This window comes from Cryptomeria japonica, chromosome 5 (assembly GCF_030272615.1).
Source record: "Cryptomeria japonica chromosome 5, Sugi_1.0, whole genome shotgun sequence".
NCBI classification, from domain to species: domain Eukaryota; kingdom Viridiplantae; phylum Streptophyta; class Pinopsida; order Cupressales; family Cupressaceae; genus Cryptomeria; species Cryptomeria japonica.
Window position 1 is genome coordinate 320,551,817 of NC_081409.1, and position 12,121 is coordinate 320,563,937.

Here is a 12,121-nt window from a genome sequence, read left to right on the forward strand (position 1 = left end):
ACTAGAAGGTGTGTGTGCAGAATGTTGTGAAGGCAGATAGGAGTAGAAAAGGCTCTGATTAAGCAAGGAAGTGCTATTACCAGATCAGCAAAGAACATGTTGTTCTCTAACCATTACAGGAGTTAAATCCCTTAACTAGGTAGGCTTTAACATGCTTGTTGTTGAAATCCTCTAACAAGGTGATCCATTAGCTTGGATTTGAAATCCTCCACTGAGGTTACCTCTAATAGGGTATTGTCTTTAACATGGTATTGTAGTCAATCCCTTAACCGGGTGGTCCTTAACCAGATCTGTTCTTAACAGGACATTATTGTATAAGCTTCTAACAAGGCTTGGCTCCTAAGAGGGTGAACTTCAGAAGAGTTCAAAATACTTTGGGGTATTCATCCCCACTGTGGTTTTTCCCATTTTGGTTTCCACATGAAAAATCATTGTGTCAAGTGGTGAATGATTTTGTGGATGTGTTTTTGATATGGTTTATATGAATGACTGGTAAATCCACTTAGATATGTTTAGATGATCATAAATGATCTAAAATGAGCTATTACTAATATTAGCGAAGTGGTTTAATCTTTTTGTTAAATGGTATTTGAGTTTCAGATCTGTTACGTTGTATTATTGATGTTTTGGTCAACCGGTAAAGTTTGATAGTGTAGTTATAGTTTTTGATACATTGACTAAACTAGTTAGTTTAGTGATTGGATTCTGAGTTGAAAGTTTATTTTGTTAGTTAGGTTAGTTTATTTTCTATCTACTGATTTAACCCCCCCCTCAGTAGTTGACCGGATCCTGCATATATCCTTATATGCAATATATGGAATCATAGATAAAGAAATTTTAACTATGTGACATAACACCTTAAAAATATGTCATCTTGTCGACTAAAACAATTGTGGATATCTCTAATACACCCTCCTCGCTTAATACCCAATTTGTTACCTTGGTGGTGAATGCTTTAATAAATTCCCGTTTCAAGAATTCTTTCATAAGCCTACTCTAGAACCCTCCTGAGGGATCCTCAGCTCCTCCTGTAAAATGCCTTCCTAGTGCTTATGTTATTCTTGAGGTGGTTCTTGGCAAGGTGGTTTTAGGTTGCATTGCTTACTATAAAAAACTTTCTCTCATCGACATACTTAACCAGTTTTGGCTATCTCTCTTGGCACTCCTCTCCTAGATTTTTGACTCACTAGAATCCTTTAGTGTTTGGCAAGTTGGAAATCTACCCTTGTGTTAGGGGTTTTTTTGTTGTTTTCTTTGATAATATAAAGGAAAAAGAGGTTGTTCTTTCATTGGGTCTTTGAAAAGTGGGATTCTCTTGCCTTAACTCTTTACCACTCAATCCCTTCCTTTAGGCCCCTCATGGACCCTATTGTAGTCTCCCTAACTTGGGTTAGGTTTCCTCACCTCCCATTTCACTTTTGGTGTTTAGCTACCTATGAATCCCTTAACAAAAAACTAGGATGCTTTATTAAAATTGAACCCAACACTAATCTCTTTTACCAACCTCTTTTGTGCAAATCTTAGTGGATTTGGACATCTCCAAACTACTTCAGGCTAAGGTCTCCCTTAAGATTAGTGAGCTTCAGTGGTGGTAGTGAATGGATTATGAAGGGATTATGTTTAGATGCAAGCATTGGTTTTCTACTATGCACGTAGCCTTGTTCTACTAGCATATTTTTCAGCCCTGCTCATCACCTACCTAGTGGACGGATGCTATGAGGTGTCATCTTACTATCTTTCCTGCGAATGCAAACTCTAAGTCTTCATCAGTGTTGGATCCCCTTCCCTAGTGGCTATTCTTACCTTTTGTGATTCATGGTTGCTCTTCCCTTGTAGCTCTGACCTAGGGGCCCCCTATTTCTTCAATTACTATTGCTTGCTCGAATGATATTTCACTAGCTCCTTCAGGAGATCTCTCAAGTATGAGACTTATTAATTCCTTGGTTTTATATTCTCTTTATTGAGATTATTAAGGTGTCTTGACTTTCAAATTCAACATCTATCTTAGAGGGTTTAGCTAGCTTATTTCTCTTGTCTCTCAAGAAATGGATTCTTCCTAGATAGTTGTGCATTGCAAGAAAAAGGGACATTCTCTTTAGTCCTAAAGATCTTCCTAGCTCTGATTACAAGTAATGGTTTTGTGATCTGAGTCGGTTTTGTGGTTTTGTTGTCAAGTTAATAGGGTGTAACTATGTTGTACTTTGTTTGATTTGTAACAGGTTGGGGCTCTTGCCCACTTACTTTAATAAAAAATCAATTACATAGTAAATGCACTCTCTTCATAAAATAGAGAAAAAATAGAAACCTATAATATTTCATATTGTTAAATATTATTTTGGTTCAGTGCATTTACTTGGTACATAAACCTGACCGTACATAGTTGAAGAAGAAACTATTATTCATTAAATCAAATCCAAATTCTATTAACTAGTAGAGCTCAAGGTAACGTTTAGTTTCTAAAATAAGTTTTTCTACCATATGATCTTATATAAGTTTTTATTTTAATTTTTAAATAAATAATATTTAAAATAAAAAAATGTATTGAAAGAATGTTAGTATTCAAATATTATGACATACAAATGAAAATAAAGATACCTTTAATATCCTACAAAATAATGTAATAGAATATATTTTTATAAACCAAATCCCTCATAAATCAACCTTGATGAAATTCCCAATAATAAATACAACAAAAATATTTTCTAATCATTGATAGATAAAATCTATACATCCCATCCTTTTCATTTTATTTCTAAAAATAACAAATTCTATTTTATCAATTCCTAACTCATTATATAATTTCATTAACCTAAATTTATGCAAAAAGAGATTTTATATAAAAATTTAAACGTTGTGTGCGAATGAAAACATAACCATGTGGTCAATGTCACTTTGCAAAAAGCTTTTAAAAAGTCATGTGCCGACCAATTGGACCATCAAGAAGGATACTGAATACTGTATGCGTCCTTGTACAAGTATCGGAATTATTGTCGGTGCACGCGAAAGAATCGAGACAAGCATAAATGGCAAACAACCCTGACCCGGCACGCCAACAAAGACAAATCACAGATCTACGAGAATCTCAATTGCATTCACACTCTAAAAGAATATTGCAGATCATACACACAGAAAAATACTAAGGAAAAACAACATATTTATGTTAAGTTAGAATTAGAGCTATGAGATTTCCATAATCTATTATACGATATATTTATTGTTTCTGAATTTGATTGTGTGAACAATTTTTTATCATCAACATTTCGAAAGCTGAAAGCTCAATAGTTATTCCCCTCTGTAAAATGGATCAAAATGCAGCCCAAATGATGAAATGAGAGGCACTTCTCCTCTGCATTTCCAAATTACAAGCATAACCTTGTAAGCTTTCACAGGCTTTTTCAGTCTATCAAGCTTCTTGTATCCGATTGTAGTTCCATTACTCACAAGCATTCTTTTCTTCCCATCGACGCCAAATGCATAAACCCCATATTTCATCACCCTTTGCCCAAGTCCAACGGCCTCCTGAATCCTCACAACATTGAATTCCATGGCTTCTTTGCTCTCCAAACATATCCAATTTGTTGTTCTTCTGTTTTTGTGATCCTTGGGTGCCCAGTAAGTCCAGAGATCGGTGTCCAATACATTGGCAGGGGCGAAGGCTTCCCCTCGCACACTGTTTGCTGTAATAGAAGTAGAAGCAGCCAGATCTACAGAAAAAATGGTGTTTATGGCATTTGTGAACTCCATTAGTCGTTCCACATCTTCTGCAGAGATAAGGCCTGTTGTATTTGGTGGAACGTTGAGTAATAACACACAGTTCCTGCCTACTGAATTGTAGTATATGTCCAGCAATTTGCTTAGCCGTTTGGGTTTCTCTTCTGGATGCCAAAACCACCCTGGCCTGATTGATACATCACATTCTCCAGGAATCCAATCTGTTCCATATGGGTCTCCAGTATTCAAATACCTACAGGAAAAAGCAGAGGAGTTGAATTTAGAGCTAAAGAATTTTTGGAGAGCGGAAAAGGAAATCTTTTGTTTTTGGAATATATTAATTACCCTTCGATGGAAGCTTCTCCAATCTTCAACGAAGATCCATTGATGGTAGACCAAAAGGTTGACCCTGCAGTGCCATTTTCGTCTCCCACCCATCTGATGTCTGGTCCTGCATCTGAGAATATGTTTGCAGATATTTGTAATTCACGAACCAGAGCAAACCACTTGGAAAACAAGTATGTCATTGTTGTGTTATCTCCTTTAGCTCCATCAAACCATACTTCGGATATGGGGCCATACCTGCCATTGTTACACCAGTCTTAATAGTTAAGCCCTCAAACAGAAAATAAATGGAAATTCAAATTTCTTACTAATTAAGCTTTCACAGTTCAATATTATTATACAAATTTTTCAGTTTGTGGGATTTTTAGTTTTTAGGCATTCTTCTGAAACAGTACAATGTTGATAAGGTACGAACAAATTGATCGCAATAATTCCATCTTAAAGTTATACTTTCTGGTTGTCAAAGTTTGAGTGCATGGGATGCCATATGAAAAGAAATATCGCTGTGTGCTTTTTGAATCCAGTGAAACTATGTGTAATATCTTGTTTGCAGTTATTATCACTGCATGTTTGGATCCAGTGAACAAATCTGTAATGCTTTGTTTACTGTCCATACGAATAACATACTAATGTGTATTGAATCATTTCATAAACTTTAAAACATCAAGTAATTTCACTTGAGAGCTCACTTTCAGAGAAATTCTATAAAAAGGGTCCATAGAATCAGAGACAAGGTGATTCCCTTGCCCAATCCCATTATTACACTTAAGATATTACCCCAATTCTGCAAAGGCTAAAGTCAAATATTCTCACCTATATGTACACCGTGCAGGGCGAAAAAACTGAATCAAACAAGGCCTGAATTGCACCCAGACAAATTTGACAACCCTCAATCCATAACTGTAAGATAAGGAAGATAAGAATATATGGATCTCATATGTCGTCTAGTCTTGAAAACATTTTGTATACCAGTTCAGTTTCTAATTATTTACTTGCCACATTTGAGATTTTGTGCAGTTTGGAACTGGAAACAATTTCATTAGATAAAGCCCACAAGAAACAAGAAAAAATGTCATTACATATTCAAGCATCCATTTCTCTTTGTTTGGGCTAAGAGTAGGGGTAAAAACAATTCCCACAGAATCCGAATGTTTTCTTACCGATTTTTTTTGTCAATCCTAACTAAACTTCCACATGGCTACACTATGGAATCAACCACTACTCTACCCAACTTTACCTACTCTAATTTGGTTTGGTGGGCAAACTTGGCCTCACATATTCTAGTACGTAAACTCCTTTTTCCTTGGCAGAGGCAAAACCAGACAAAAGGGTAGGAATGGTACGTGGAGCAAGGCCTATTTACAGGTAACCTAAATCAATTTTCATGAACTCCATCCCTTTCCCCTTATGGCTAATAAACAATTGTCCTGCAAAATTAATTTACATTTCTCCCAATCAATGAAACAATAAGGATAGCATAAAATATCTCACTTGGTAAGGAGCTCCTGCAGCTGTCCCAGATAAAATTCATTGTACTGGAGCTCTTTGCCATAGAAAGGCTCATACCGATCCCAAGGAGACAAATACACGCCAAAATCCACGCCTTGGCCTTGTGCTGCTACTGATAAATCCTTAACAACATCTCCTTTTCCATCTTTCCATGGGCTGCTTTTCACCGAATGATTTGTATACTTAGAAGGCCAGAGGCAGAACCCATCATGATGCTTTGTAGTCAGAATTACCAGAGAAAATCCTGCTTCTTTGGCCACCTTAGCCCACTGATTTGTATCGAGCCCCTTGGGATTGAACCACTGAGGATTCTCTTTCCCTGTTCCCCATTCTCTGTTGGTGAATGTATTCATACCGAAATGAAGAAACATAACCATTTCTCTTTGCTGCCATTTGAGCTGCTTGGCAGTGGGCAGAGGCACTAGAGGCAGAGGAGGAGGAACATCCGAATTGCAGAGCCCAACCTCAAAACTACAACAAAGAAATATACCCACCATTACCACCCATATGAAAATTCTCCCCATGTTACAGTGCCCCACTAAGATTTGAATGACTATTCGAATGATTATCCTCTTTTATGCTCTTACTTTCTGATGATCAGAAAAGTTGAAAAAAGACTCACAATAAAAACCAGAAACTATCCACAAAGATTCTTCCCAATTAAAGATCGATCTCAGGCTCTGTTGTACAGATATTTCACGTGCTACTGCAATAATCACCACTTTTGACCCCCAAGAGGTTTGAATTTTAATGAGGAATCACGTGTCTGTGATAAGAGCTTATCCGACTGTCGATAACATGCAGATCAAAATACAGTATTAAATCTGACCTGCACAAATCGTGCAGGATGAATATGGAGTCTAAAGATGCGGATTTTTAACTGCAGCCACACTAGGATAATGACGCTTACATTAATAAATTTCATTGTCGATGTAAAAGGCCCAAATCCATTCCTTCATTGAGCCAAATAGAAAAACGCTACCCAAGTTTTTCACTTTGTTTTCTATGGGCCATCCCCAAGGAAGATTCTGAGCTTTTTTATTTAAAAAGATAAGCTTTTGAGCTTTTCAGGCTTTGGGTGATGCAGAAAACTAGGCATGCCTGTCCCACACACTCAACCAAAGCGCCACAATTTCTACCCTCTTCTGACAGTAACCGCAATAAGCACTGCTCACCTTTTACGTGGGAAAAATTAACTCGATCACGAGCACTTGAGCTCAGACAAGATTATGGATTTATTCTGTAGTGCGTGCGCACATAAATCTGATGGCTGTACAGCTGTATTTTAGGTTTTTTTTCAAGGAAGTTTTATTGTATGAAAGAAGAGATTTTGTGTAGATTTTTTAAATTTACATGTGATTGATATTTAAATTGTATATAAGTTTTTGAAATAAAATATATTTTAATATTTAAAAAGTAATCTTTAATTATAGTCGTCATTGTGATTGATATTTAAATTGTATAAAAGTTTTTGAAATAAAATATATTTTAATATTTAAAAAGTAATCTTTAATTATAGTCGTCATCAAAAAGTTGTGTGACGAATAAAGTCAACGATCAAATTTAGACTGGTTATAGATGAATCATTACAACATTGCTGATATGATAAGATAAAATGTTCCAAGATTGTGACTCCTTTCACTTCAGCTTATTTGTAGTTCATACAAGACAATATTCAAATTCCTATAATCTAAATCTAGAAATAAAATATTCAAAATCACCATATAAATTATTCACAATATCAGCCACACATTATTTGCAACATCTTAGAAGTGTTGATGAGAATGAAGTAGAATAAATAAAATGGCTAATGTGGCAAGCATCTTATTAAGGATTTGTCTATTCAAAGTCCTTGGTTGTAATGTTATAATGGAGTTAAATATTAAGGATTTGTCTATTCAAAGTTCTTGGTTGTAATGCTATAATGGAGTTAAATATTAAGGATTTGTCTATTCAAAGTCTTTGGTTGTAATGTTATAATGGAGTTAAATAAGTGAAATGGCTATTACTACCAACCTCTTATAAAGGCTTGTCTATTTTTTAATTTAAATAGAGCATAAACTTTAAATGGATAAATAAAATGTAGCTTAATTTCATATCGAAAATCACAAAAGTCTGAAGAGTCAACTTTATAACCACTAGTGCCATCCATTTTAATCTTTGAAATAAAATCTCAAACATCCACCATATACATTATTTAAAAGATCAAGGAAGTCATTTCGATCATGGAGTAAAATAAATAAACTAGCCAATACCACCAACCTCTTGTTTATTTTAGATTAATTAGTTGGTGGAATCTATAGGCACCCCACCTAAGAAATGTATAAAACTATAAAGATAAGAAAAAACTATCAACACTTAGCAAAATGCCTCGCCCACCAACAAAAGCCAAAAAAATAGTGATAGCACTACAAATTAGATAGATTCCATGAGCTATAGCAGTTCAACAACCTTGAGAAAATTAGATAGACACTAGAAGTATAAGCGCACAATAAATACCATGCATAACCATAGAAAAATTAGTATCTAATCAATTCCTCAACACACACCCTCATAGCCTACCCTAGAGGCCTTAGCAACAATCTACCATTTTCCTCCATCACATGGTCTTTAGCTCTTGTTGTAGGAGCCAATACTTTGAAGAAAACACATAGAAAGATATATGCTCTTGACTTAGCGTTGTGCATAGATTAATAAAATCACCACAAAACACTAGAATGGTATAATCATTAGTGACTTCTAGTCAACCTTTAGCATGTTTCACCATTCAAACCAACATAACTTTTCCCATACCAAAGAAGGAGACTCAAAGCACTTGAATCCCTTAATACAAAAATTATAATATTTGGGACTCAACCTATGTCACATCTATGCCTCGTACACCTATTGCCTCCTCAAATTTAAATAAAATTCCATCCATAATCATCACATCTGAGGAAGTGCATATAAAACTTCATAGTGGTCTAGTAGGAACATTAATATAATCCAAACTCTAAGGGATGAATTAGGAACACCTTGATCTATTCTAATTATACATTATTCGCATGTCATTGTTCTAGACTAAGGAAGATCTACATTCCCAAGTTCATCTCACCCAATATTAATTTTTGATTTTTTTGATTTTTGATTTTTTGTATTGGAGAAGATTTGAACTCAACATCATTGACATGCCTACAACATGAACTTTGGCATTAAATCAAGTTTCTTCTAACGATTTTAAAAAATCTAAAGCCACTAATAAATAGTACTACAAAATTAAAACCAAATGAATATTTGAGATGTCACCTTTATACTAAAGATCCCTACCTTTCTTTACACTTTTGTGACATACTGTGAGAAAAATAAAAAGTATAAAGGAAACCTACATTGCAACCACATAGCTAGCTAGAAGAAACCACCATATTGATGCTATCAAATTGAACTTATTGATACTTCAAATTAAAAACATACATGCCAAATAATTAATTCTATAACTTTGTACGCTCCAATATATATTGTAATGCCCTTTCACTAATTCTGACCATGCAAAGAATGAATGTCAAATTGCCCATGCAAGAATGACCGTCAACGTCAAAATTGTCCATGCAAATAATGAACGCCTCTTTTAAAACATATTGCCCTCCTTGGAAACAGAAGACTCTTTCATCTGATAATGAAAGATTTTCTATGATAGGCTTTTTTTTTTTTTGGATAAAAGTGGATAAAACCACTAAACTATATTAAATTTTAAAAGTTTTTTATAGTGTCTGGTTCAAAAAGCACTGAAGGGAAAGAACCAGTAAGAAAACCCTTCAGTATTGCTTAAGTAACACAAGCCTATTCTACCCAATACCAAATGCCCATTGGCATAGTACATCAAAAAACCCATCCCAATTACATAAGCCGCATTAGATATTGTAGACGTATAAAAATGACCATATTCCTAAATGAATATTTTATGTTCATTTCTCTATTTGATTAAATCTAATTTAATTAAATTATCCACATTCTTCTATTTTATTAAGTAAATTACTCAATTTATTTAAATAAAATTCACTATACCCATTTAATGAATAAATCATTTTATTCAATTAAATCCCCCCTATCCACTTTTAATTAAATTCAAATTTAATTAAATAGTTATCCTAAAATTAAATAAATCTAATTTATTCAATTTCCCCAAATTGCAACCAAATTGAATTAAATTACTTTATTTCAATTAATTCCTATTATCCCTCCATCCACTTGCAAAATCCTAAACCCCTTTCTAATCCCTTCTAGAATCTTCTAATCACTTCTAATTAGCCTAACCCATCATTCTAAACTTTGTCACATCTCTAAGCAAAGGGAAGTCACTTAATTCCTCAAAGTCTTTGATAACCATTAAAGGCTTCCAACCTTCAACCACTTAATTCCTCAGAGTCTTTGATAGCCATTAAAGGCTTCCAACCTTCAACCACTTAATCCCCCAAAGTCTTCAATAACCATTAATGGTTAACTCAAACCCTCTTACATGGTTAAAGAATTTGTTTTAACTCAACCTTCACCCAACCCAAGGGTCTCATCAGGCCTTTAATGCTTTGACCATGATTATCTCTTAATCATTTGCACAAAGGTTTATCCTTGGATTAAATCTTAATCCATTGGGTAAACCTAACTTAAGCTTGACCCTTACCCTTTAGATAACCATGAGGTCTTCTCAAGCATTTAATGCCTCCAACCCATTCTCTCAACCCAACCCTATGTTGACACTTGTCACCATTTCATTGGTGCAAATTGCAAACATGGATCCCCAACTTTCAAACTCAACCCTTGATTAAATCTTTTAATCCTAACCATCCATTGCCCTATTTTTGCTATAAATAGAGCTCTCATTCCTCCAGTTTTAACAATCATCCTCCAAATTTGTAGTATCATACTTATGCTCAAATACATTCAAGCTTTCATATATCATTTTTATGCTCATCATTTTAGCCTCTCTTTAACTAGGAATTAGTCTAAATATGCATGTTTAAAATACTTTCTTTATCATTTAGCTCAATCATAGACTAAATATATCATGTCAGGATAGTATTTATACTAACCTTGTCATCTTATAAATCTAGTTTATTGCATTTCTAGAATCATGCATAGTTTAGGATGCATTTAATTCTAAAATCTATCAAAGCATCCCTCATTCTTACATTTGCCATCCCTAAACCATTTTGCTTAGTGATCTGAGAGCAAAAACATTGGTTTGAGGGACATTGTAAGATAGAGAACCATGGGACCAACCTTGGGAAGCTGAGTGACACTTCATTACTCCATAGCTTGCACCAAGAAGTCCTGTGTGTGTGTGTGTGGACAAGTCTTTTGGAATATTTTCACATATTGAGTTTTATCAGCCCACTTTTCCCGCATACATTTTTGGCGCCCACCATGGGGCCCGACCCCAAATATCAAATCGGTTTTTGAAACTAACTACTTTTGCAGGCACGCGGGAAAAATGAATTAGCGCATTCAAATCACTGTTTAGCGCATCCAGTAAATAGCGTAGCACATCCAGTCCACTGTTCAGCGCGTGGGATCTCTACTTGAGCGCGTACAGTCCTTTCTTTAGCGCATAACCCCACTAACTTTTCCTGCAGGTCTCAGCGCGGACGAAAAACAGAGTAGCGCATGTGAAAAATATATTGGTGCGTCGGGTCTGTCAAATAGCGCATCTAGCTAATAATCTAGCGCTTAAATCCCATCATCCAGCGCATGAAGGCCATATTTTAGCGCATCAAATCAACATTTTTCTTGCAGGTCTCAACGTGGGAGAAAAAAATAAAGCAGCGCTTTCAACGCATAGAGTAGCGCATCCAGCAAATAGTTTAGCACTTTTCGACATAATTTTAGCACATGTAGGTTGTATTCTAGCACGTGTAGTCTTTTCTGTAGCGCATCGCAGACAGAGAGCAAAAATTTAAAATTGTAACCGAACTAAAATTTAGACTTGTAGAAGTCCGCCAAAATCTAGATTTTCTAACTATTCAATTGACTTTTGGCAAGACTCTAACAATTTTCTTGCAGGTGGAGCGGGCCATTTTCTTTTAAGCAATTTCTTTTGCTGACCAAAACATCGAATTTACTTTGTTGACCAAAATTCCTTTTCATAAATCAGAAAATCATTGCCCTGAAAGGATAAAATAAACACCATGTTTTCATGGTGCAATATCTCCACATAGATTTTAGCAAATCACTGAATTGAAAGGCTAAAAAGAACTAACTTGATTGCTTTGTCTCGAAAGTGGAAGGAATATGCTCTCCCCTTAACTAGGTGATCAAAAATCCAGACCACTCTTATAGCTTTTTGTACTTCAAGTAATAAAACCTTTAGTAGGCCTGCCTTCCCGAGGAGTTGAAATCAACTCTTAAAGCAGTTTATGGCCGGTGTGAAGGGAACGACCTAAGTGGGGAACGACTTTGACGCCAAGAATTCCAACCCACTATAATCAAATGTGGAAAGTGATGAAAGTCCTTTTCAACGGTTGCGCACAGTGATTAGCCTTCCCCCAGTATCCTTAAGATACGTAAAGCCTTTGTTCTAAAGGTT

General features: G+C 35.2%; 1 protein-coding gene across 1 annotated transcript; it reads right to left on the reverse strand.

The window, feature by feature from the left end:
- Nucleotides 1-3,192: 3,192 nt before the first annotated feature.
- Nucleotides 3,193-6,688, reverse strand: LOC131062553 (alpha-L-fucosidase 1). The gene is made up of 3 exons (XM_057996250.2): nt 5,548-6,688; nt 4,057-4,293; nt 3,193-3,964 (listed from the first exon to the last, which is right to left on the reverse strand). Exons 1-3 carry the CDS (start codon nt 6,087-6,089, stop codon nt 3,283-3,285), a joined length of 1,461 nt encoding a protein of 486 aa, XP_057852233.1. The 5' UTR covers nt 6,090-6,688; the 3' UTR covers nt 3,193-3,282.
- Nucleotides 6,689-12,121: the final 5,433 nt, after the last annotated feature.